Source organism: Melospiza georgiana, chromosome 21, assembly GCF_028018845.1.
Source record: "Melospiza georgiana isolate bMelGeo1 chromosome 21, bMelGeo1.pri, whole genome shotgun sequence".
Taxonomy (NCBI): domain Eukaryota; kingdom Metazoa; phylum Chordata; class Aves; order Passeriformes; family Passerellidae; genus Melospiza; species Melospiza georgiana.
In genome coordinates this window covers 8,428,716-8,456,581 of record NC_080450.1, presented here as the reverse complement: position 1 = coordinate 8,456,581, position 27,866 = coordinate 8,428,716, and the positions used below count along the sequence as shown (strand labels likewise).

General features: G+C 43.3%; 1 protein-coding gene across 6 annotated transcripts in view; it reads right to left on the bottom strand.

Annotated features, from left to right (window-relative positions):
- Nucleotides 1-27,866, bottom strand: part of TNRC6C (trinucleotide repeat containing adaptor 6C) — a 104,085-nt gene that overhangs the window by 36,513 nt on the left and 39,706 nt on the right. For 5 of the 6 annotated variants that reach the window (XM_058038555.1, XM_058038554.1, XM_058038551.1 and 2 more), the window contains exons 4-5: nucleotides 21,342-21,704; nucleotides 363-2,948 (exon numbers count right to left, since the gene is read on the bottom strand). In XM_058038555.1, the coding sequence (XP_057894538.1) occupies nucleotides 363-2,948; nucleotides 21,342-21,704 (2,949 nt within the window). Of the gene's footprint in view, nucleotides 1-362; nucleotides 2,949-8,513; nucleotides 8,655-21,341; nucleotides 21,705-27,866 lie in introns of those variants that run through there. The other variant, XM_058038556.1, reaches the window with a different exon arrangement.

Here is a 27,866-nt window from a genome sequence, read left to right as displayed (position 1 = left end):
GAAGAAAGGTTTGCCAAAATCCCCCAGCCTCTCAAATGGCTGAATTAAAAGGTGTTAAATAACTGTGGAAGAGATGTTAAAATGAACATGGATCCACAACCTAAAACCTACCATGCTAATGACTAAATATTGCTTCAAGCCTTTCTTACATTCATTTAGATTATGGAAATTTGTGTCAGGTTCCATGGACTCTGTCGTCAAGACAAGACAGCTTTAGAGAAAAGGAACAAACATATTCTGGACATAAACACAGGACTTCTACTCAACACACCAACAGGACAGACAGCATTCAGCAACTGGTACTGGTATAAAGCATCTCTTAAACCTATTTTATGAAATATTTCACAAAACTGTTGCCATACCTGGGCCAAGCAGCGGGGACCGGTTCGGCTGGGCACTTGACTGGTGCGATGGCTGAGGTTCAACCATGTTGGTGTTGATAATGGTGCTAGTGGTGGTGGTGTTGGTTGTGGTACTGCTCTGAATTATAGGATTATTTCTATCCCACATGTTTACAGTCTTGTTGTTGTTGTAATTTGGGTCGCCCCAAGCTGAGGTACCATCATCGATTTCCATCTTGCGGCGAATGGACGGTGGAGATGGCTCTTCCCAGCCAGTTGCCTCACAGTTCTCTTTTTGTTTGGCTGGCACTGGCCCACCAACCCACCCTGACCCCGTCTGTTTTACAGAAGCAGCTCCTCCCCAGTTACTCACATTGTTGTCCTGGGGTTTATTAGCCCAATTTTGTTGGGGGCCTGGCTTTAAAGATTCCCCCCAACTTGTACCTGTATTAGCCTTGCTGTTTGTGCCATTCCCCCACCCACTGGTCCCAGACTTTGTGGAATCATTCCAGCCAGACCCCGATCTATTGTCAGAATCCCATCCAGATCCATTCTTCTTCCCATCACCCAAGTGTCCAGGAACAGATGATGAATCTGTCCAGTCTCCACCTCCTGAAGTCCAGCTTGGATTTGATTTCTGTCCATCTCCCCAGTTTTGAGATTTGGGTTTCTGAGGTTCACCCCAGGTAGGTGATTTGTCCTCCTGATTTGCGGTCCCACTCCAAGTGTGGCCGCTTTTGGCAGCAGCAGCATTATTAACAGTAGTAGAGCTTGCTGACTCTCCCCACCCCCCTGGGCCATTTGGTGCTTTGTTGTTATTGTCTCCCCAACCTGTATTTGTTGGAACAGCTGCCGGTGGAGAGTTGACCCACCCAGATACTGAAGAGGTATTTGTACTGTTCATGATGGACCCATCGTTCTTCCCCCCTGAGTTTGAAGATTGAGTAGCTGCACAACCCCAGGCCTCAGTTCCATTGTCATTCTTCCGTTCAGACCTTGGGGACTCTTCAAATTCCCAGGCAGTGTTTTGCTTCACAGGGGTCTGTCCCCACCCCGTATTGGACAGGACCCTGGGGTCAAGGTCATTTCTTGGCAACTGAACTTGCCCTTGGTCTATCATCCCTTTGTCTCTCCTCCTGCCCTCTCCAGCCCCCTCCCTCCCAGTACTGCCTTCATTTTGACTCCCACCGCTGTCGTTGCTTCCTTCACTAGCCGTGGTGCCAGACGCCGCAGCTTTGGCCCAAGAGTTCATTTGTTCATTGCCCTGCTGCATGGCAGGATTGGGACTGGTAACACTCGAGCTATCCCACCCTGTTGATCCTTTCCCATTGATGTCGCTATTGGAATGCTGGTTTGGGGGCTTGCCCCACTCGCCGTTGACGCCGTTGCTGGCGCTGCGGTTGGGGTGGCCCCAGGCTCCAGAATGCACACTGCCAACCCCGCCACCGCCCCTGCCCCACGCCAGGACCCCGGGGCCGGAGGGAGGCCCCGAGTCCCACGCGTTCGCTCCGTTTCCTTCCTTCTGCACAGCGCTGCTGGATCCGTTTTGTTTAGCACTTAATGCTGAGTTCACAGTGTCTCCATTCCCCTGACTGAACCCAGAATTGCTGTTTCCTGCGGCAGGATTACCTGGGGACATCCCCCATACTGAACTGCCCATTCCTTCACCACTGCCCCCGCTGACTTGAGAAACCGCTGTCCCGTTAGCACCAGGAAGGCCTTGCAGGTGGGGCGGGATGATGGCCCCCATGCCCACGGCCATCCCCCAGTTCGGCAGTCCGTTTGTCTGCATTGCATTGATAGGGTTTGGTGAAGAGTTCATGGGGTTAGTGTTATTTGGTCCATCAGTGTTAAGGTTCTGAGGTTGTACGCTGAAAGACACATTCTGAGAAGTGGACGTTTGTGGTTCTGTGCTCTCTTGCGGCAGCAAGTTTCCCCAAGCACCTAAGGTGCCTGTTGGGTTCCCATTCTGGTTGCCCATGTTCTGACCTATGGCACTGACTGGACTGCAAATACTGGAAGGGTTGCCTGCTCCCACAGTTCCTTCATGTCCAAGTACAGGCCAGGCAGCTGGATTGGCATTAGGGTTAAGGTTAAGATTAATGCCAGCATTCGAGTTGGAAGCACCCCAGCAGTTCTGACTTCTACCGTCTCCCATCATGTTGTCCATCTTTCCATCCCCACCACTGGCAGAGCAGTGAGCTAGGCCAGAGCTGGAGCCCGCAGCCACCCCCCACACCCTGGCCGAGCTGCCGTTGCCGTTGGCTCCACCAGCTCCAAGGGCACTCTGGTTAGAAGTGCTTTGGACGAGTGCTCCGTTGGCGCCATTATTGCCATTAGTTTTCTTTGTATGTCCAGTGAAGTTGCCTTGGGCACTCCCTGTAGCCATGCTACTGTTCTCTGAGCCACAGTTGGAGGCAGAGTCAGTGTCTGTAGTACATTCTGAGGCAGACTCAGTCTCAGCTCCGGTAATGGAAGGCCACGCTTCCTTGTCAGTCCTGTCTATTATCACTTTATCCCAGCTGCAGTTGCCTTCACTCCTGAAAGCGGGCTGCTGTCCCCAGTGGGAATTCTCATAATGGTCTCCCAATCCACTGTGGCTGAGATCTGAAAGGATCCAAGGTTAAAAATGAGTCCACTGTTCAAGCACTGCAAAAGCCCTCTATTAAAAGCGCTGTTTTACATCACTAGTTACAACATTACATTCTGCTAAAATTTAGAGTACATTCTCTAACATAATACAGCAATTTTCCTCACTACAACGCTACAATTTTCCTCACTACGATGCTCCTATTAACTTGTTTGGGTTTTTTTAATCTGAAAAAATTCTCAATTAAAATAACTGAACAATTTCCCTTTAGAACAGAGAAGTGTTTTGTAGCCCTCAGTGTACCAGTAAAAATAAAAAGCAGGCAATAAATAAGAAGAGCAAATATAGTAATTTATGTGTAAAATCAAAAAAGCAAATTTGGAAAAAAACCAGAAGAGTACCTAGCAGACTCTTACCATTTATCTTGACTCAATTCTCATTCTTCAGAGAAACACAATGAAAGTGCATTCAATAAAAAAATGTAAAATGTCATCCTGCCCTGAGATATCACATACACACCCACATCACAACACAGAAAATTCATACAGTATTTAGGTTTGCAACCCTTCTTGGAAACAAAGAAACAAATCCAGACAGCAACCTTTACTGTTAGGTGCCAGTTATAAACACCACCAATGTATATTTTAGCAGAGAACTTGGGCATCTCTAAATAACTGACAGCTTTGTCAGGAAACTTACCTCTCACAGGCTTTACTCGTGGTTAATACATCATTTGGGATTTGTTCACACAATCCCCTGTGTCCCCAAGCCAATGAAAAGTGATGCTGTGCCTTTTCAACACTGTCACAGCTTCAAACACAGACACTAACCCAAAAATTAACCAAAAGCTCTTGAGCAGCTGCTTGCTCACCAGGGTATGACGATAAACTGGAAGGCACAACACGTCTCATGTTAAGAACTCAAGCTTTGGTCAAGGCTTTGCATTTTCTTTCCATCCCAACTGCTCTGTGCAAGATTATTTCTCTCAGTTTCTTTTGACAGGAATTTGATAACAAGTATTTCAGTCTGATCCAATTTGCAGAAGAGCTCCTCTTAAATGCTTGCACATATCAAAGTAACGAATTTTGGATGTCAATTATGTTAACTTGCTTTGAATCTGCTGCAACATGGCTTGTACTCTTTTTGTGAATAAAATGAATATTTTTGTGGGGAAGATGGATGCAACAAATCTCCCAAACAAGTTGTTAACAACGAATGCCTAATATGAATTAATTTAAATCACAAATATGTTGGTGTGATTAGCTCCTCTAATTAGAGGTGTTCTGATACTGCAAAATTTACTCCAGAGATGAGAAAAAGCTCTTTCTCTCTGACAAAGTCTTGTTCACACATTCTACCTGTACCTTTTTAAGGTGGTTGCTTGGTTGCCTTATGAAAATTTTGCAAGATGAAGAAATAACGTGCTAAACCAACCCAGATTGCTTTTTAAAAAAAATTTAAATTAATTGAAGCAGAAGAAAGGATTTTAGAGAAAGGAAAGGAAAAACAGTCTTAGTTCATTATCTATCTTCTCATCATACCAGGAAAAGACCTAAATAATCACAGAAAATAGAATTGCTTGGGTTTGAAGGGACCTTAAAAATCATCTCATTCCACCCCCTGCCATGGGCAGTGACACCTTCCACCGTCCCAGGGTGCTCCAACCCTGTCCAACCTGGCCTTGGACACTTCCAGGGACTCAGGGGCAGCCACAGCTGCTCTGGGCACCCTGTGCCTCACCACCCTCACAGGGAAGAATTTCTTCCATAATAATTGACAAGCACATGAAAAATCTGAAATAATGTGAACAGAACCACTTGGATTTATTTACCTGGATTCCTTCCTCTGCATGCAATGGCTGGAAAGGAAGAAAGCATCCAGTTATTCCTGGATGGATACAGCCACTGCTACAGCACGTTGAACATTTACCTGATGATCTAAGATTTGCTACACAGGTGTTAAACCGAGCCCTGAATCCCAGATAAGACATGGAAGGGGAAGGCAAGCTGTGCAAGGACTTGAAAAGGGTCAGCAGGGTCAGAGAAATGAGCCGAGGAACATTCTTAGCAGAGTTGAAATGAACAAAGGGAAAAAAGCAGCAGCAGGCCAGGCCAGAAGAAAAGAAGTTGAGGCAACCAAGGAATCAGATAAGAGGAGTTACAGGAGATTTTATTCAACCCTGTGGGTGGTGCGACTCAGGGCTGCGTTTGAGGCTGACAGAAGGATTTGAAAGTGGCTGGAAATCCATTGCTGCAATGAAAGGTCTCCTCAAAGCTGAAAGCTCAGCTCTGTGTGCAGGTGCTGCCCCAGCAGAGCCCTGCAGGGCAGGCTGGGGAAGGAGGATCAGGAGAGCACCCAGGACGTCTCCATGCTCACAGCACCATGGCTGATGAGATGAAAGGGAGCTGTTTGTTCAATCAGTTTCTTTCTCCTCTCCCCAAAGACATTGGTTAAAGCAGTGCTCAAATTTGAGAACACTTAGGAGACAAAATAAAGGGAAGGAGAGGGACTGAAGATTAAAAAATAGCTTGGAATGATTGCTGAGAGTAGGGAACAAAACAATTTGTTAAATACAAGACCAGATCTTCAGGAGCAGTAAGAGAAACCATGAAGAAAATAAAATTATGATGGAGAAGAACTATTAAAACCAAAGAGATGACCATATTAAGAGTAGAAAATGGCCAAGTGCCTGGGCTTGGTTGGCCAAGCACAGCTTGGCAAGATCCCACCAGGAACGTGCAGCTCCAACCCCTGGGCTTCCCAAGGCTTTGCAAACCCAGGTGCTCCCTTTCCTGTCCCACTCTCCCTGAGCTTCAGATGATTCCCCCAACAATACCCATGGGCTAATCTGGCAGTGGTGGCGGTGGTAGGGATGACAGGAATTCTGTGGAGGGGATGTGAAACCAGGGATCCACTGTGGAGCAGCAGTGGGGTCCTGCTGGCACCTCCCGCAAATCACAGCTCAAAAATCACAGAAAAAAACTTCACAATAATCTCAGAATGTCCAACACACACTGGAAAAATCAGTTGTAACACCAAGGCTGCTGTCATAAAGCTCGCAAGAAATAGACATATGAAGAAAATGGGAAAAAAAATTCACAGCATGAACAGATACCTGCAAAAACTGGGGCTTAGCTGTCAGACAAACCAAGAGTTTGAATACCGATCTTGAATAAAATAATGTAAGTTTGATATTCTTGTCTCTAGAAGCAAATAACAAAAAGGCTTTTTTCCATTTTAACTAGAAGGGGCTTGCTGCTATGAAATAAATAATGAGTAGCACAGTCTTACTTAATCTGTAACAACCTTAAACATTTGGGAAAAATAATGAATATGAAATATTTTATACGATTAAATCAAGAGACCGTTTCTGCTTGTTTATTTGCTTGTTTTTTGAAAAAGCATATTTACTCCAACTTTCTAGGAGACTAACTGTTCACAAAAATTCACAATATTTTGTTTTCTTTTCAAAGCTGTTAAGATTGAAATGGGAAACTCATTTTCAAAATTCTTAAGAATGGGTTCCTCTTTATTTATGCAAAGATGTGAAATAAAAGCACTGAGTCCACCTGAAGCATTTCTATCCCTCCTCTGTGAGCTGAGCAAAGACTGTAAACAAGGCACAAGGAACAGGAACCACAGGTATTCCATGCTAGCAAATCCTAGTGCTGGGACACCACAGAGTGAGAACTATTTTTAAATTAATACTTTGTGTTTCAATATCTTAATTATGCATCTTTTATAAAATATCATTCCCCTGATCAACAACATTTCTTCAGCCATCAGGAAGGAAATATTAATTTGAGGATAATGGCTTAAATTTGTTTTTAACAAGCACAGAACTTCTGTCCAACTGCAACCATACACATGACCTGGAAAATGCACAGCTCTGAGCAGTATAAATAACAGCATGAGGGAGTTGTTTTGTTTTGGATTGCTGTTTTTTTAAATAATATCCTTAATGGGGTGGGAGGAGATTGCTGGTGTTATTATGCACTGTAGCCAACATACTTGACCAGCTTCAATTCAGTACTTATTAAAAACAGAAAACATTTTTTGCTGTGTTGGGTAGTGAATAATTAGTTACAAAATCAGTTTAATGTTTACATAGATTACAAGTGCAAAATATGAGTAGAGTGAAATGGGAGAAGCTGTTGCATGCATTTCTCAGAAAAGAAAATACTCTGCCTGCACAAGCAACTGACCCCAACTTCCCTCCTCTTCTGAAAATCTCATTTACAATCATATTTAATTTTTTTTAATTCAGGTGAGTTAAAACTAACTGTATCTTCATAGCTTCCATTGCAATGATTAGTTCAAATGCTGTGCAGTAAAACCCTGTCTCCCCAACTATAACACAGCATTCAGCTGACTTTGAAACCAAAGCACGGGCAGGGTACGAAATGGCAAAGCCTGGGATGAACTTTTAATGGAACATTATTAATAAATTGTGCTCAGCCCATTTTAAATCAGATCTAACAGTGACTCCTCTCTTATGACTTGTTTTGTTTTTCAGCCCACGTCTGTCACGTAACAACAACCAGACCCCCTGGCTCGCCCTGTGCTGCCCAAAGGACAGATGACAGACGGTGCTCCCTGCTCTGACATGCAGAACACAGAAAAATCCCAAGGGCCGCTGACAGTCCCACTGGGGATTTTCCTTGGCACATAAAGGTTAGTGATCCTGAGTCAGAATAGGAGGAAAAAAAAGGGCAAATTATTTTCTCTCCCCTCCTCAAAATATAGTTTTCAATTCAACGTGAGCAGATCTTTAAAATACTACAAATGAGTTTTTCCAAATCTGAATCAAATAGGAATCGCCAGGAACATTCAAAGTGCTAAATCAAATGTAGCCTAATTTCATAAAGAAAACATGACATAAGCATCTACTCTGAATCACAAAATATAAAAAAGCAGAAAATTTGGGCACTGTAGTGCTAACATTTCAGGTTACCTGCTGCATCCAGCTCTAGGCACAGAGACAGATTTGAAAACTGGCATCTATCTGAAGCCCCTAAAAAGCTCACTCACAAGTCTCATGGATTGAGGAAGCTGAAATCTTGCACAGCACACACAATGTGGAAAGGCAGAAAAGAGATGGAAGCATTGAATAAAGCAGCTTTATTTATTTTAAAACTAAACCATAGCTAAGCCCACACGGGGGAAAGCCTGTTATCCCCTTTTCATTTTCCGCACTACGACATTCAAACGTAGCTCCTTCCCTCTGATGCTGAAAGCTTTCAAATGCATTAAGAAAACAAGCAAAAAAATAAACAAGATTTTTCATTATTACTAGAGATTCCACTATATGCTACCCCTCTGAAACAAAAGCAGCAGTAGAAAACATCAAATCATTGCATTTTTCTGCTCAGTGCAACATATCTTTACAAGCAGCTCGCTGCGAAGACGCCATTTTATCAAACCTGAAACGCAGCCAAAAGCTCAGGACGCTGTGCTGCTGCTCTCTCGCTGAAATGTTATGTAATAAATTGATTTAACAGAAGCAGACGCTATTTTCTCAGGGTTAGGGTTACTTTCTCTCTTTTTTTGGCTCTAAAAAGGGCTGATGGGTAATAAAATACCTGAAGAAAGGAGCCGCCCAACCATCCTAGGAGACGCTACATTGTGTGCAGAGCTGTTTCTACTCCTGCCTCTACGTTCTCCAGGGCTCCCGGCTTCAATATGTCGGCTGTGTACAGTGTAAGCCTCATCCTGTAGAGCTGCCAAGAAAATCTCTCTGTGCGAGCGCGCGCCCAGACAACCTGCGAGCTCGGCCGGGCCTCGGCTGCACTGGCTATGGAAATGCCCTTTCCAGCACAGCCCTCCTCCCCCTTCCCCGCTCCGCTCCCCGGCTCTAGGTGAAGGTATCAACAGAGCAGGATTTTTAAGCTTTGATTATCTAATTGCAGCTGACACTAAACCGATCTTCCTTCCTCTTTAAATTCTTTCAACTGTCACAAAACATTTTCACTTCGGGACCCGGCTACAATTAGCGCCCGTAGCTGCTTTTCTGCCGCTTTTGAAAGTCAGCCAAGACAAGACGTGGGCGCTGCCGAACGCCTGCCCCTGCTTGGAGTCGAGTCCTCCTCCTTCCTCCTGCCCCTGCTCGGAGTCTTCCCTCCTTCCTCCTGCCCCTTCTTGGAGTCCTCCTCCTTCCTCCTGCCCCTGCTCAGAGTCTTCCCTCCTTCCTCCTGCCCCTGTACGGAGTCCTCCTCCTTCCTCTTGCCTCAGAGCTCCTGCAACTTGCCCAGTGCCTTCCTCCCTCTCCCAGCCCCATCTCCTGCCTCCTGCCCGGTGCCCTTCTCCTTTTCCCAGCCCCATCTGTGCCTCCTGCCCACCAGTGCCTTCCTCCCTCTCCCAGCCTCATCTCCTGCCCAATGCCTTCCTCCCACTCCCAGCCCCATCTATGCCTCCTGCCCAGAGTCCTCCTCCCACTCCCAGCCCCAGCTCCTGCCTGGTGTCCTCCTCCTTTTCCCAGCCCCATCTATGCCACCTGCCCAGTGTCCTCCTTCCTCTCCCAGCCCCATCTCCTGCCCATCACCCTCTCCCTGCTCCAGTACCAGCTCCAGCCTCATCGCTCTCCTCCCTGCCCCGGCTCCTTCCTGTGCCAAGCGTCCTCTCCCCTGCCCCAGCTCCCTCCCGCCGCCCTCCTCCCTGCCCCAGCGGCAGCTCCCAAGTCCCAGATGTACCCTGGACTGCTGCCAAGCCCTTAATGACTTCCCTGCCTCTATCTAAACCAGCTCTAAGTGGCAAATGCGAGCGCATTAATCAGCGGCACGGTTGTTTATAGAGGCAGGGAAGAGCTGCCCGAACAATGCGGAGAGAGGAGAGAGGGGAGAGGAGAGAGAGGAAGAGAGGGGAGAGAGGAGAGAGGAGAGAGGATAGAGGAGAGAGGGGAGAGAGAGGAGAGTGGAGAGAAGAGAGAGCGCTGCCTGCACAGCCGGACCGACCATCTTGGAACACCCTGGGCTGGCAGTCTCAGCTCCCTCCACAGCATAGGAATACTCACAATGGGGTCAGCTTTACATTTTTTAGGGCCTAAAGATCATCATAAATGCATAATTGCACATAGAGGGCTCTTATCAGTGCAAATCTCAATGGCTAATTCACACAAGCTTCCAGCATGCCCAATATGCTCCTTTACGATGATTTCCCCTCCTACCTGCCCCAAATACATATTAATGATGTGGTAAATGGGGCACGTTTCAGCTGTGCTGTTTCACTTCTCATCAGAGCAGTGTTGCCCCTCTGTCCTGGATCTCACCATGGCTCTTTCAAGCTTTGGCCACGCTCTCAGGGTCTCTGCCACTCCATCACTGAGGCACAATCACTGCTGCTATTCTTGGCTAAAGAGCTACTCCACTGAAGGACTCCTGAAAATAGCTGGTTTCCTCCTGAAGACATTTATTTTCTGTTTCTCTGCAATAGTCTGAATACCAGTTGGGTTCAACCTCATCTCAGAAACAACAGATAAATAGAAATCAAATCTGTTTGGTTTTGTTTCTAGTCAGAAAATTATTTCAAATGCACCCAGGAACTAGGCTTGAGAGTCAACTTTGCAAGAACAGTTTTAACTGGAACTATTGTTGTGGTATTATTACATTCCTTTAAAACTAACTATACATGATGGGAATTTCCATTAGTTAAAAAGATTAGTCAAAACTGAGTTCCTTGTATTTTTCCTATAAATAACATAAACTTCCTATAATAAACTCCAATTTATGAAGATCAGTACTTATATAGGGCATCTATTGAAGGGCACTGTTTTTGCCAGTCAGGGCACACAGAAAGGCAAAGAAGAACCCCAAGAAATGAGTCACAGTCCTATAAAAAGCTTGGGAGCAAAAAGAAGTGCAGCTTCCAACTAACTGTGCTGGCAGAGCTCATCCTTTCCCTTCCTGTCTTGGGCCAAACTTTGATGGGGACTGTGTCTCATAAATTTAAAATTCATAATTATTAATACCTGAAGACTAAAAATGGGGATTTGAGAGGTAATGCAGCCTGCTCACCTGGTCAGAGGAACTATTCCTGATACACACAAGGTGACATTATCCCAGCCCAGCAAGGAAGCCTCCAGAAATGGAGCCTGCACATTCCCAAGTGCTCTACCTCACTTCTCAAGATTGCTTTCGTAACAGCAGGATTTTCCTAATGTCCCCCCTCAATCTTCCTTGTTGAAAGTTTAGCCCATAATTTTTTATCTGATCCCTCACAGGCACATAGAAAGTATAATTTCCTTCCCTGCAGCAGCCATTTAAGTATCTCAGCATTTATAATTCCAATCTTCCTTTCAATCAGAAGCTCTGATTTCTTCCTTCTTTGCAAGGCTTTTCTCCAGGATTTCTACCCATTCCTGTTGCATTCCTCTGCTTCTTCCAAGTGGTTCCTTCTACCTCCAGCTGGAAAGTTCAGAGGCCTTACCCACATGTCCCTCAGGAACAGCTCTGCCTCTATCCCTCAGGCTCTGTTCTCTTTTTAACACATTAATCAAGCTTACCCTGTGCCCAGACCCGTTTTTGCACTGTGAGACCCACACATCTGTATTTGGGTACAGAGCTGCTCTGGCCAAAATAAAGAAATTTTATATTTCTTTATTTCTTACCCAATTATCCAGTTGTATCACCAGTATTCCATACTGTAATTTTGCCTTTCTGTTACCTAGCACTCTTCTCCAGTTGGTCTCAACCAAAAATTTATTGAAGGCTGTTGTTTAACCATCCCCTTTGGTATAACCTGCTCTCCACAATCCCCAGTGACTCTGCATTTCTCTCCTGAAAAGTTCAACATGCACAGAAATGGCTGTTTTGGGTTTTTTCCCTCCTGGGATCATTCTAACAGTTACTCTGGCTGATTTACACTTCCTCAGTTCTATCTTCTCACCTCTTGACATGGGTTGGCTTTTTTCTCTTTTGTAGTTTTCACACTCTTATAGTGACCACATTGCTCCAATCCCTCCTCTGCTCAGTCTGCTACATGATGAATGATGCACATGATGACATGTCATTATTTCCACACAACTGGAAACTTTATTTCCTGAAGTCTCTAACTCACTCTAGCTTTAGTTCTAAGTTTACAGATGAAGGAGAAAGGTATTTAAAGTCTTCCTGATGCCACCCATCAGTGGTTCCCTCTGTCCCACTGCCCTTGCTCTTACTACCGACTCACTTATGAAAGACTCAGCTTTTTGTTCTTTGGGGCTCTTTTCCCTCCAAACTGCTACAAATGTCTTTATTTCTTCCTAGTATAATTATATATAATTCCTGAGCTGTAAAAATTCAGGTTTCCTGTAATTTTCACATGACCTGAGTGTGCACCTGGGACTTTCTCCTCTTCCCACCCCTGGCCACTGTGACTTTAAGTTGTGTTGTACCTTTTACTTCTCCACCATCAGGACAGCTCCTGCTACTTGGTCTCTTCACATACTTTATCAGAAGCTGCCACCTGCACATTTGACCATCTTGCCAGGCTTTTTCTGACCTTTTCTTCCTCACAGACACCTCAGCAGGGCAGTTCTGTCCCTGGCTGTCCCTGCAGCACAGCCATCCACAGTGAAGCTGGAGAGGAGCTGCAGCTCCTGAAGCAGAAGCCAGGTTTTTGTACAGCCCCACTCTTTGAAAGTGAGGACAGCAAAACTACAAAAGCACCTCAGTTATTTATCCTTCCACGGATTTCTATTTTTCTTTCTCCCTGTGCAAAATTCTAATCACTGTCAAAGAGATTTGAAGCAGCAGATTTATTTTTCATGCTCTGCTGCCTGATGTCAGATAACATCCACAATACAGAAAAATTTGTTCCAAAGATTAGTTTACTGATGAGTTTCTACCATTTTTCATTCCTAATGCCCATATTTGGGCTAGGAGATTGCCGTTTTCTTGTATTCAAAGCATTAAAAGGAGTTTTTTAAAATTTTAACGGGAGACAAAATTCTCAAGTAGCTGAGACTCGCTTGCCACAACTTTCCTCTCACTGCAGTTCAGGAAATGTTCCTCACCCAGGAGATCTAACCCATGGGTTAGATCCCTTATCAGTGTTATCTGCTACATTTATGGCCTTGTGTGGTGTTTTAACTTCCTTTTGTCTGAACCTACACCTGGCACTAGTGGCAAAAAATGCAATCGAGCCAAATTCTTGATTCTGGTAATTTTTCAAATTTCTGGTAATTTCTCAAATGTTTTAAATAACCAGCATTTGCCAAATTCTGGTGATTTTTCCCATGTTTTGATCCCAGTATAGGAAAACTTTTCCACAGCCACATTACAGAAATGTGTGGACAGTGATGTACAGGGGACTGCTCTGCAAATCATGGCAAACAGAGGAGAGTAAGGATTGCAGCTCTCACGAGTTTCTTGCAGGATGGAACTGTGTGTTTGTCACACACAGTCACCTTCCACTGAAGCAGCATGAAGAGCCAATTCCTGTGTTTCCAAAAAACATCTCCATTTGAGATCAACAGTCATGATTCTATGAAGCACATCATCAAGGTATTGTGGATATTTTTTTTAAAGTGTATTTTCTATATAAAGTGTGAAATTACATACCTAGCAAGTGTGCAAACACAATGAATTAATATTACCAAATTTCTACTTTAAAGCTTTTAGTGTTTCAACTATTACAGATTAAAAACTCTGCTCTGGGAAATCCAGAATAAATCCATTTTAAAGTCTCTGGTTTTAATTGTGTAACTTTCCAACTAAAAGCAAAAGCACAGTAATGTTTTGCCAGCAAAGATATACTGCTAATGGAATTGCAGAATATGAGCCCAAAGAGGTGAAGTTCAGCAAATCATTTCCATAAAAGCACTTTCCACATGTGCTTTGTTTGTCAAGGCTCAGCCTGTTTGCAATGCCTCCAGGAGATCAAGTAAAATCTTATTTCAGACTTTTGAAATTAAACTTTATTAATATATTTCAGAACCTCTTTGGCACGTGCAAGCCTTACCTACAGCCCTCACAAATCACAATGAGCTGAAGTGCTCAAGCTGAATTCTTCAAGCATGACTTTAGCAGAAAGGTCTCATCACTTTGCTGGATCTGATGAAACAACTGTATGTCAAAGCTTATCAGTGTTTTCCAACCATATTGACTGAAGGCATGATAATCTTTCTCTAAAACTTCTCTCCAAAATTGATTTTACAACCAAATAAAATTCTGAGGGAATTCTGAAGTAACTGCAGTTAAAGGATTGGAGTTTGGAATGAGTATTGTCAGACATGATTTTAACAGTAACCAACATATTTTAATCTTGCTTGCTAAAAAACTATTAAAATGAAAGTTAACACAAAGGGATTGTAAGAGTTAACCTGTCACAGAAGAGCACTCAGCAATTTCCAGCTGCCCACTTCAAGGTGCACACCACACCATGCCATGAGCATGAATCTCTCAACTGCAGCTAAAGAAACCTTCAAACACAAAATAAACCTTCCAGCTCCAGAGAAAAGAAGAACAAAGTTCAGCACAAAATCTGGCATCAGCCCACACGTGGAAAATAAATCTCTGTTTCTAACTGCTGTCAAATTCTCACTTCACAACAAACAACAGATAGAAGAAATTAAGAGTGTAACTCGAGTTCCCACAACACTGGTGTGTTTACTCATTCTGATTTACTGCAGGAGTTATTTGCTCTCATTTCTTTCTGGACTTTGGAAACAGATAATGTGGATCTCCACTGCAAAATAATCTACTTGCCAATAAAAAGATGGGCACAAGTTCCACCCTGACTCCTGCAGGTTGCTTTTGAGTTGACAGATGGTGATTTCACATTGCTGAATTTCAGGAAAGTCAAAGATATCTTGGAGAACTGATTACTTCTTTTGATCTCTGCTCTAGTAATCATCAAACACACTGGTTGCCTGGAAACTCCCATATAAAATTCATCATTTGTAAAGAAACTAAGAAATCTCTATTACTTGTTATTTTTAATCTCCCATGGTAGCTTCCAGAAATGATCCTAATTCTTCTAGATCACGTGGCAAAGGATCATTCCAATAATTCAATTAATAGGAAAATGCCTCAGACCTTAATGAGGGAAGTTATTTACTCACCTGTTTGGTGGAGTTAGATGACAAAGTGGGAAGAGATAGAGAGTCACAACTTTAAAAATAACAAACTGGACTAGATAATAGAATACTGCTCATAAATTAGAGATACAGCTTTCCTTCAGTGTAATCCTGGAAAGGATTACAGAGGGGGCAGGTCAAGAACAAGCTCTGTGGCTCAACACAGACATTCCAGACAAATAACTATTCTACTCCAAAGTACTTCAAAAAACAGTTCCATAATTGTTAACAACGAATAAAAGACTGTTTTCAAGGGGTAAGATTTCTAAAATATCCTATGCAATTTGAAATGTTTTCATTTCATAACAGTTTGTCTGGTTAATGTTTTAGAGATTACCTTAAGAGAGAAACAAAAAATCCCTACTCTCTTCCACTTCACTGATACTTCCAGGTGATAAACCTGACAAAGAATATATTAGTGGCCATTAATTCCCACTTGCCTTACATTGGCAGAACATCCTTTTTAATTCATGACATTGCAGTTAAATTCTGATAAGTGTTTTGGATAGGCGGAGGCAGTAGATAACAGGGGCTGCTGATAAGAGAATAAAGAGATAAAATAGTGTGATTGTTAGAGTGGAGAGACTGGCAGTGACTCTCTAACAGTATTTCTTGTACCTGGGTAGTTAAAAATAAGGCCTGAAAGGAGCATGGAGGCATAATTACAAATTAACTCAGAAGGGATATGAAGCTGTAAGAAGAAAAGCTACAGACATGAACTTACATCAAAAATCTTCTGGGTTCAAGATGCTCATGTAGGACAATCCTGACACTTTGATTACACCAGATCATCCATTAAAATGTGCTGCTGTCGTTTGTGACGAGCCTAAAGAAGCCAGCCCAGGTCTGAGGGGCTCTGGGCAGGGTAGGACAGGGAGGGAGCCCTGAGCGGTGCTCCTTTACCCCTGGGTATAGCCAATAATGCCCAGAGCACTGCTCCATCTCTGAATTTACACTCTGAGTATGGCCAATAATGCCCTGAGCACTGCTCCATCTCTGCATTTACACCCTGTCCAATAACACCCTGAGCACTGCTCCACCTCTGAATTTACACCCTGAGTATGGCCAATAACGCCCTGAGCACTGCTCCATCTCTGCATTTACACCCTGAGTGTGGCCAATAATGCCCTGAGCACTGCTCCACCTCTGCATTTACACCCTGAGTATGGCCAATAATGCCCTGAGCACTGCTCCATCTCTGCATTTACACCCTGAGTATGGCCAATAACGCCCTGAGCACTGCTCCATCTCTGCATTTACACCCTGAGTATGGCCAATAATGCCCAGAGCACTGCTCCATCTCTGCCTTTATACCCTGTCCAATAATGCCCTGAGCACTGCTCCATCTCTGCATTTACACTCTGTCCAATAATGCCCAGAGCACTGCTCCATCTCTGCATTTACACTCTGAGTATGGCCAATAACGCCCTGAGCACTGCTCCATCTCTGCCTTTACACCCTGGGCATGTCTCAATCATGCCCCTGCAGGGATCCCTCTCCCACACTTCAGGTGCTGTTCAGACAACAAAATTCCTCTTCACACATGGCTCATGTACCTACACTGACTCTTCTGGACAGGTTGACTTTTTTTTCCTTCCCATCATTTCCCCAGAGAACTTTTACCTGCAGACTCTTCAGTAAATTAAATATCCAGGGAGCAAGAAACAGACATTTAAAGAAAACAGTTTCTACTGATGCTGAGAGGAGGATGGTAAAAAACTTTCTTTTGATTAAGTATTTCTTGGTGAGAATTCTCCTGTTTAAAATTCTTCATTTTCATATTCACAAAACCACACCAGTTGAAGATTTCTGGGAAAATCTTCATGTTTATAAGATACAGAATTCCCTATTTTTTTTCTAAATCTAACAGTCACTCAAACCCCAACAGCTGTGATAAAAGGAAGGCTTTGGCCTTCCCTGGATATTTTTCCTACTTCTTTCCTCTTTATGCTTGACAAGATTAAAACAAAAGCCTGTATGAGAGACTGAGTAAGATTGTGGATATGTGCAATTCATGGCAACAAAGGTCTCTCAGGAGAGAGATACTCCTCCTTGGCCTCCCAGGGCAGCCAGGCACAGAGCTGCTGTCATTATAAACTGAGCTGGACATTTCTTTTTTCCTCCTGTGCCTTCAGTCAGCAAATGAGCTGATGCTCCACCTGCTGGAAAGAACTACGTGAGCTCCAGAATTCAGCAAGTTCTTTCTGAGTGCAAAAGGGCAGCACTGAAATCTCCAAACATTTCATTCTCCAAAAGAAATCTCCCCCTTGTGTCAGCAGACAAAAGGTAGCCAAGACAGTCTGTTTAAGATCCTGTTCCAAAAGGTGCAGATCTTGTGGTACCTTTGAAATCTTTTGTTTTGACTTTACAGAGTAAAGAGCAACAGGACAATTGTGACTCTATGGACAAACTGCTATGAGTAATTAAAATTGCAGCTTTAGATTTGAAGTGAGGGAGAAATTATTTACTCAGAGTAGTAAGGCCAGAGGAGGCCATGGAAATGTCTCTGCTCTGGAGCCAGGCTGGGAGAGCTGGGAATGTTCACCTGGAGAGGAGAAGGCTCCAGGGAGAGCTCAGAGCCCCTTCCAGAGGCTGAAGGGCTCCAGGAGAGCTGGAGGGGACAAGGGATGGAGGGACAGGACACAGGAGATGGCTGTAAGCTGAAGAAGGGTAGGTTTAGGTGAAATATTAGGAAGAAATTCTCCACTCTAAAGGTGGTGGGACACTGGTGCCAGGTTGGACAGGGCTTGGAGCAAGTTGGTCTGGTGGGAGGTGTCCCAGTTTTTGAGATGAGCTTTAAGGTTCCTTCAGCCCAAACCATTCCATGATTGTGATGCCAAGTAGCACTTTTACAAAGAGTTTGATCTTGGTTAACTTGTTTGGGGCAATAAGATAAAATGAAGCTGAAAAGCTGCTGCACTGTTTCTTTTCCTCTCATTTCTACTAACCTTGACTGTCCTCTGAATTTTTCCAATGGTAACATAAAAGAAGCAAGAAAAATAAAACCCCCTGAACGAATTCAACAGTGTAAAACATCTGCTGAGGGTTGCCAATACTACACATACAGCAAGTTAAAATAGGAATTGGGAAAAAAAATAAAGCCTCAAGGTAGAAATGCATCTGGCAAGATCAAAGTCAGACAGCTCGTACTACAGTCTTACAAGGAAAGTTCTTTTATGAGTTATGTTATGATTTACAGTGGCCTTTGTTTCATTAAATTCAAACACAGATGCTTCAGATCCATCTACAAGGATGCCTGGAAGAAACCTCCTGACCCTCAGGCAGCCTGAGCCACTGCAGTTGGCTGCTCTGAGTGTGCCACATAAATAAAGATGAGAGGGGCAGCTCCAATCTCAGCTCCCCAGGAGCTGAGGGATGGCTGGAGCTGTGCCAGGGGAGGTTGGGTTGGATTTTAGGGAAAGGTTTTTCCCCCAGAGGGTGCTGGCCACTGCCCAGGCTCCCCAGGAATGGGCACAGCCCCCAGGCTGCCAGGGATGCCCAGGGTGGGGCTGTTGGGGGGTCTGGGCAGGGCCAGGGGCTGCACTGGATGATCCTTGAGGGCTCCTTCCAGCTCAGAATATGCTATGATTTCTATGGTTCCAGAGCTCTGATAATAAAATAATAAACATATCTCTGCCACAGAACATTAGTCTGACAGTTAACAAACATTTCCCAATCCAGAAGAAGCCAAGAATGTCAGAACCATCCCTGATGAACTGGGATTTGCAGGGAAGATTGCTGTCAGAAAAGTTAGAGAACTGCTGGGAAATGATTACTTTCCATCTCACTAAAGCCAAATACTTGAGAATACAGAAGCAGAATCTCTACCCTTCCTAAAAAAGAACCACTTTAATAAATAATAAATTGTTTCATTTTGTCTGTTCAGTTTTAGGTTTCTGGGGAGTAGCTGAGTGATATTTTCAAATGCATTTCAATAACCATAGAAGCTGTAATTTCAGAGAGAGATTATTCTCTTATCTAACTAAAACTTCTAAGGACAACACCAAAGAATTTTCTCTGTTGTAGTTCTGCTCAGCAGCAAAAATAGTGAAAGATTCACTAATGCCCAAAGGGAAAAACTGCAGACAGTTCAGATCCAGATTTTGTGATGTTTGACAGTGCTAATGAGTGATAATGAGCAACACTTGAGATCACACAGACATGACTAATATTCAAGATATCAAACCCCTCCTTTATGATTTAGTCCAGATCACTTTGTTAAGCCATGGATAACTGTATGGCAGAACAATCCCTGCTTTGCCTGACATCCACACAAAGCACGGATGGAAAAGGGGATGTGCAGCACTGAGCCCATCCCCACTGCAAAGCTCACACCATTGAAGAGAGCTCTTATTTCCCATCAGCAGCTTCAGGAAAATGAAGGGATTTATTCCTCAACATCCAATTTCCAACAGCCAAAGAAAGGCCTGTGAGTCTGAGAGCCACCTGCAGTGCTGTGTCCAGCTCTGGGGCTCCCAGCATCAGGAGGATGGAGAGCAGGAGAGAAAAGTCCAGGGGAGGCCATGGAGATGCTCCAAGGGCTGCAGCCCCTCTGCTCTGGCCAGGCTGGGAGAGCTGGGGATGCTCACTGGAGAGGAGAAGGATCCAGGGAGATCTCCAGGGAATGCCTAAAGGAGCTCCAGGAGAGCTGGAGAGGGACTGGGGACAAAGGATGGAGGGACAGGACAAGGGGAATGGCTTCTCACCAGCACAGGGCAGCATTAAATGGGATATTGAGATTAAAATCTTCCCTGTGAGGGTGGGAAAGCCCTGGCACAGGTGCCCAGAGAAGCCCTTGGATCCCTGCAAGTGTCCAAGGCCAGGTTGGACAGGGTTTGGAGAACCTGGGACAGTGGAAGGTGTCCTGCCCATGGCAGGGGGCTGGAAATAGCTGTTCCCTAAAGTCCCTTCCAACTCAAACCATTCTGTGACCTGCAAAGGACAGAATGAAGTGGTAAAAAGGCCTAAGACACTCAACTACTTTTCCCAAACTATTCTTTTCCTAAGGTGAAAATAATAATTGAGAGCATAACCAAAGGTATAAAAATGTCACGACAGAACATAAGTTTCTATTCCTTATTCACAAACTTGCAAAACACTGATCAAGAAACATTAAAATTATCAGAATGATAGATAGAACCTGTAAACACCCAAATTACCAATGCTTCTGTAAGAATCACCACTAAATATTTACACTTCCTGAAGATCCATTACAGCTACCAAAGAAACACGAGGGGGGAAAAAACCAAACTGGAGGAAGACCCCACAGCTTTGAGCACACAAACAAACAAAAAAATATTTTACAAGTGGATGCCAGAAATGGCACATTGTGTCAGAATATGAGTATATGGCCAAGAATTACAAGTAATCCTCAAATAAGAAGATGTTACGAGAAAGAATATGAGCTGGAATTTAAAAATGCCATTCTAAAACAGAATTTTAAAATTGGAATTTTCAAATGGCATTTCAAGACCAGAATTTTCAAATGACATTTAAAGACCAGAATTTTCCGATGACAATTTAAATCGGAATTTCAAAATGGCATTATAAAATGAAATTTTCAAATGGAATTTTACACCCAGAATTTTCAATTGGCATTTAAAACCAGAATTTTCAAATGGCATTTTAAAACGAGAATTTTCAAATGGCATTTTAAAGCAAAATTTTCAAATGGCAACTTAAAAATCAGAATTTCAAAATGGCATTATAAAATGAAATTTTCAAATGGAATTTTAAACCCAGACTTTTCAACTGGCATTTAAAACCAGAATTTGAAAATGGCATTTTAAAACGGGAATTTTCAAATGGCATTTTAAAACGAGAACTTTCAAATGGCATTTTAAAACGAGAACTTTCAAATGGCAACTTAAAAATTGGAATTTCAAAATGGCATTATAAAATGAAATTTTCAAATGGAATTTTACACCTAGAATTTTCAATTGGCATTTAAAACCAGAATTTTCAAATGGTATTTTAAAATGAGAATTTTTAAATGGCATTTTAAAACGAGAATTTTCAAATGGCATTTTAGGACAAAATTTGAAAATGGCATTTTAAAACAAAATTTTCAAATGGCATTTTAGGACAAATTTGAAAATGGCATTTTAAAACGGGACTTTTCAATTGGCATTTTAAAACGAGAATTTTCAAATGGCATTTTCAACAAACTTTTCAAATGGCATTTTAGGACAAATTTGAAAATGGCATTTTAAAACAAAATTTTCAAATGGCATTTTAGGACGAAATTTGAAAATGGAATTTTAAAACAAAATTTTCAAATAGCATTTAAACCAATCTCAGCAGTGGAGGAGGCAGCTCCCTGCTGCAGCAGCCGCTCCCCCGGTGCCGCCCTTACCTGGCTGCGCCTTGCCGGGATGCTGCTGCTGCTGCTGCTGTGCCGCTGCTCCCTGCTGAGGAGGAGGAGGAGGAGGAGGAGGAGGAGGGCTGGCTCCCGCTGCTGCTGCCGTGCCCGGCGCCGGGCCGGGGGCACCGAGAGCCCCGGTGGGCAGTGGCTGCCCCCGCTTTAGGAGCTGCTTCTGTTCCTGCTGGCGGAAGCGGGGAGGCACCTCTCGGGGCAGGTAGCGGGACGCCGCAGGCTGCTGCCCGTTGGCAGACGCGCGCTTGCCATTGCTGCTGTTGGTGAGAGTGCTGGTGGAAGTACTGGTACCGGTACCGGCAGGTTGGGGCTGGCTTAAACTGGTCTTAATAGGTTCTGGCACTAGGGGGGGAAAGAAGAAACATCATTGGTTTAGGATCTGAAAAGCTATCAGGTTGGTTTTTAACTGTAACAGGTAACACTGGTCTTAATAGGTTCTGGCACTAGGGGGGAAAACAAGAATCATCTTTGGTTTAGGATCTGAAAAGCTATCTGGTTGGTTTTTAACTAACAGGTAAACTGATGGTTTGCAGCCATTGAGAAGTTGGCAGTGTGTTACTTTTTGTATAGGTTTGCTTTCTGTGATGTTACTGGAAGCTTTTATGCCCTACTGAAAGAAATCATCTGTATGGTTTAAAACAGCAGACTGCTGCCTGAATTTTGAAATTCACCATCCACCTGTTGGCAGATGTGTGCTTGCCATTGCTGCTGGTGGAAGTACTGGTACCGGTACCAGCAGGTTGGGGTAAACTGGTTTAAACTGGTCTTAATAGGTTCTGGCACTAGGGGGGAAAACAAGAATCATCTTTGGTTTAGGATCTGAAAAGCTATCTGGTTGGTTTTTAACGAACAGGTAAACTGATGGTTTGCAACCATTGAGAAGTTGGCAGTGTGTTACTTTTTCTATAGGTTTGCTCTCTGTGATGGTACTGGAAGCTTTTATGCCCTACTGAAATAAATCATCTGAATGGTTTAAAATACCAGGCTGCTGCCCTTTGGCAGACACACACTTGCCCATTGCTGCTGGTGGAAGTACTGGTACCAGTACCAACAGGTTGGGGCTGGCTTAAACTGGTCTTAATAGGTTCTGGCACTAGGGGGGAAAAAAAGAAACATCATTGGTTGAGGATCTGAAAAGCTATCTGGTTGGTTTTTAACTAACAGGTAAACTGGTGGTTTGCAGCCATTGAGAAGTTGGCAGTGTGTTACTTTTTGCGTAGGTTTGCTCTCTGTGATGGTACTGGAAGCTTTTATGCCCTACTGAAAGAAATCATCTGAATGGTTTAAAACAGGAGGGAGGAGAAAAGAAAGCTTTGACAATTCAGTATTGAACAGAACACTCATTTCTGCTGCACCCACCTTGACCCCCACTGCCTTTTTTAGTCCAGGGGTGACCTTGCCAATATTAACATCAAATCCCAGGGCCTACATCCATGAAAACAAACATTTTCAAGCTTCTAATAAGCTCCCAAACAAACAAGCTAAAAGATCTGATCCACCAGCTTATTCAGCACTCACACAAACTTTGGGTTTCTTGTGGTCTTTATCCAAACCTTAGCATCAAACACTTAGGACATCCCAGCCACCAACATCCTCACTCCAGGCATTCATGTGATGCCTCCCACACTATCCCAGCCTGCAGTGAGCCAGCCAGGCCGCCCTGAAATGTGCCTGCACACCTGGCACCAGTGACCAGCAGTGCCAGGTCCCTCTGGGACAGGAGAGAGTGGGCATGGTGCTGGGGGATGGCAGCCCTGGCTCAGTTCACCTGGCAGCAGCTCTTTGGTCACACAGAGAAACTCTCTTCATCACAAGTTACATCCAACAAGTGCAAAACTGCAGCTCTCTCAGTCACAGAATATGCTGAGTGGGAAAGGACACACATGGAACATCCCCCAAATGCTGGCCTCACACAGGACCCTCCCCAGGAGTGCCCAAGGACAGTATTCAAATGTAGCTTGAATTCTGTCACAGCCACTACAAACCCACAGCCTCTCTCCAGGCTCTGACACACTGAGAAAACAGAACAACTTCTACAGCTGCAGCAGTGATCAGCACCAAGGGAATGCCCAGGGTGGCTTCAAAACAAGCAGGGACTTGACCAAGTAAAATATGCCAAAAAGTCTGACAGAGCCATCAGCACTTCACTTCTCCAAGCTATTTGTTTTGGAAGCCTAAATACTTTCACCTGTGACTCTGTCTGAACAAAAAAGGAACTCTAAGAATATTAAAAAATTTGAAGTACTACTAATACCTGAAGAGCAGAGAACAAACCTTCCTTAGCTTTGTCACCTAAACAGACAGTTTTGAAATTTAAAAAGTAGCTAGAAAGTATTGTGGTATGCAGAGTAATTATTTTCAAATACCAAATCTGCATATTCAACATGCATATGAAAACTATTCTGTTTCCACAATACAAATAGATAATTGATGTGAAAGAAAATAAGAGAAAATAAGTCTGACTTCATTTCAATGGGTTTATTTTAGCTCCTACTGCTTCTGCTACTACTGGTACTGCAATGTAAGCATTTACCTCTACTACCACCACCATCACAGAGATGCAAACATTTACAACCAGTGAGATCTGAAGGACTCAGGATTTCTGCAAAGTCATTTACCACAAGGTTCACTCAGAGCACTGCAGACACAGGCTGATCAACCAAAAATAACCCAGCATGGCAGCCAGGGAGCTGCTCCAGCACACACCCCCTGGTGCCAGCAGCTGAGAGGGAATGCCAGGCAAGAGGAGGAAAAGGACAAGAGAATGGAAACCACTCACTGGCACCATGCCAGCAGAGCTGGGATTTGTCTGGCCCCGAGATTTTCATGAGGAATATTAATTAACTGGAAAGGTATTTTAGAGAACAAGACAGGCAGCTTTGTAAAAAGCATTATATTCTCAATATTGTATATATAAATCACATCTGATACTTACACAGAGGTGTGCATATAGATATATCTTTTAGAAATCACTATTCTATCACTAAGTCATAGAATAGACAACACTTTTCACTTTAATGTAAACAAAGGTGTTTCATCACAAAGGTGAGGCCAGAGAAACCCATTTTCCCAGTGTTAGAGACAATGTTCCCTCCACATATCTGAATTACAGATGAGAGAAAAGAACAAAGAAAATCAAATTATCACAGTATTTTAGAATGAAAATATTTCTGCATATTCATGCTCCTGGTTTTTTTCTCTAATCAACACAGCAAAGTAATTTTTTTTTTGTACATCAAAATCTCTTTAAAGAGTGCTTAAATGGAAGCTCTTGCAAGAATACTATGTCTACAAATCATGGTAGCTGGAAAAGAACTGCTTGATTACAAAATGACAGGGAATAAAGCAAGAAGAGTGCACAACATCACAAGAATGGGCTTGAGCCCTAAATTCCAGCTTCATACCAGACTGGAATTTAGACTTCAAACACAGCAACAATACTTAGAGAATATATATTACAAAGACAATATGACTGTGTTCTAAAAGCCATCCTCAGCAATGTTTAACCAGCAAAATTTTCACTTGATATGCACTGTGAGAAATACCAAATGTTCCAAGTGTCTGCCCTGGCTGTCCTAATTCTGAATTTTGCTGTGTGATATTGGCAATAACAGCATCTTTATGAAGCCATCCCACACCCTGAGATGGTGGGTGCGCCTTGCAGCACCCACTGTGGGCACCAGGGCAGAGCTGCCAACCCCCAGAGAGCCCTGGCAGCCCCAGGAGCAGCCTGCCCACCCTCCCACCTGCAAGGAACCCACTGTCACTGCTAATGGCATGTGGGCAGCTGCTGGAAAGGCAGGAATTAAAACACAGATTTTAGCCATTTTATAGCTGAATGCAAAAAATGTTGTTTAAATCATGTGGGGGAAAGGATTTAACAGGCAGTGATTTTCATAACCAGCACGTGAATAAAGAGCTAAAGCAAAAACATTTAAGTGGAAAGGCTCTTGCAAAAATACAATTAAAGGCATAAAATGAAAGCCTTGAGATTGCTTGCTCTTAAGATGTTTGTGATGGGTATCTGCTTACTCTCCATTCCGAGCTGTACACACACTAAACAATGAGCTTGCTTGTAATAATTATCAGTACTTAATGGTATCTAAACTTCTTAATCCAATTTTACCCAAACAAATCCAATAATTACTCCATATGCTTTTTGATGATTACAATCTCGGGAATCCCAACTGCATAAAAAAGTGTTACGAGCAATTGTAGGTGGATTTTATTAATATAATGAATAGGATCAGTCCAACAGATTTCAATTACAACAATAGCTTTTAAGTACATTTCTATGACATAAGGAAAGAACATGCATAAATGAAAGAAACTGGTTAAGCCACATAATACTGATTTATGGCAGCTTTTTCCTTTCATTCACCTCATTAACATGTCTCTGTATTTCAGAATCCCCCACTCCAGCTCTATAAAACTTGCATTTCTAAAGCCTTCCAGGACCAGACATTCCAGAAGAGAAACAGTTAAACCCAGAAATGCATTCTTGGCTGCTACTGTGACAGGATTTATTTACAGCTTCTATTAAACACAGCAGCTCCATTACAAAGTGCTGGATGTGAGGAGAATTTTTGATTATACAATGCCAATGCCTCACTGCGTTAAACATATCATGCCAGTGTATTATTTTTTTCCTTCAGCAATTCGTTCAGGTCATTGTTTGATGGGTTTATGAATTCATTACAGGAAACAGATGGATCCCATAATTCAGAGCTATTCTCCCAGCCAATCATTTGGGCAATTTTTTTCCTCATCTTGCTCCCCCCTCCAAATCAACCTTAATGAAGCCACTTCCTCCACGGCCAGTTCCCTGCACTCACACACACACTGCAGCACATCACTGCTGCTTTCACCTCCCTCCAAACACTAAAGGCTTTCCAAATAAAGCTGAGCAGCAGCACAAACCCACAGACACCCCCTCCGAGGTCACACAGAGCACCAGGAACTCACCCAAGTCTGGTGAAGGCAGCCACCAAACACAGCATTAGAGTGGGCAAAACCACAAGTCCTCATTAGTGAGAAACCCATTTTTATTTGCTCACAGAAGTCTGTTGCTGGAAAAATATTCTTGCCTTCCCCCCCCCTCCAATCTACTTTCAAAGGCTGAATTTTCATTTAGCAAATTACCTCCTTTGTCTCCTAAATGCTGGGATTTGCTATCCACAGTGACATCTGCTGGTAACAGCAAAGGTGCTCACAACTATTGCATAAAACCCATTTCTAACGCTTTTACACATAAAATGCCAAATTTTCTGCCTGGATCATCCCCTCCCCCAAAATCATGAACTTCTGGGGAGAAAAAAACTGCAGTCTAATGCCAAGATAATCCCCAAACTTCTAATAGCTTTAATACTGTAACCAGAAGCTGCTGTTAGACATCAAAGCCCACACTGAGTGATAAAAGTAAAAATACATGAGTTATTGTGGCTTTAGAACTTTGTCACCATTTATTTAAAGAAATGCCTTGACCTTGGGCCAATTCCTGATGATATCATTTATCTAATACCCAGAACAAATGAAGTCTTTTCCTGGTTTAACTTCATTTCCCCCCTCACAGCTGATCATGGTGCAGCTTCTTCTGCTTCCTCTTCCTGAGGTTTCCTCTCCACCTTCTTCTCTTGTCCTTTACAACATTTCCTTCCTTCCTTAGTCTTTCACCACCCCAGTGCAAAAATCTCATCTAAAATCCATTTCTCCTGACAGACTTCTGACTTCTACCAACTTGGACTTTCTACACAGAACTTGGGGGTTTTTTTAATTTTTTTTTTGCCAGGCAACTAAAGTCAGAGTAAGAATTAACAGAAAGGTGCAAAATTCATGGAAAACTTCTAAATGAGTAATTGGAATTTCTTAACTATAGAAGGTCTTATGTTCTTAACAGCTGGCTTTATGGAAAGCTATGAAATAGAGAAGCATTGAGGACTCCATTCCCCACCTCCACTTTGACTCTAAAGCAATGTATCCACAAACCCAGCTGACCCCAGACACTCCTTTGTTCCTCCCACCCCTCAGACTCTTTCATTCACCTCAGTTCAAACAAGTTCTGTTTGCTCACACTTCCCACCCATGTCCCACCAGCCAAAGCTCACTCTATATATCCTAACTATGTAATGGCTGCTGAAATGACATTCTTACTTGATATTGTCATAAGCAAAGTGGGGAAATGTGAGCAAAATGTGAAATTGGTTGAAATGTTCTCTGGGAGAATCAATGGCTTGCTGTCAAAACAGAAAATGTTTCAGAAGAGATTCCACAGGGACTTGATCCGAGCCTACGCTGTTCAATATTTCCTTAACAGCTGGATGATGGACTAGAGAATATCCTTATTAAATCTGCAAATGACACCAAGATGGGAGAAGGAAGATGGGGGTGGTCAGATCACTGTGTGACAGGATCAGAGCTCAGCAGTGAGGAACTGGAGAAGAGATGTGACAAAACTCCTACAATTCAATAAGGAGAATCACGTCATGAGCAGGGGGAATTAATGCA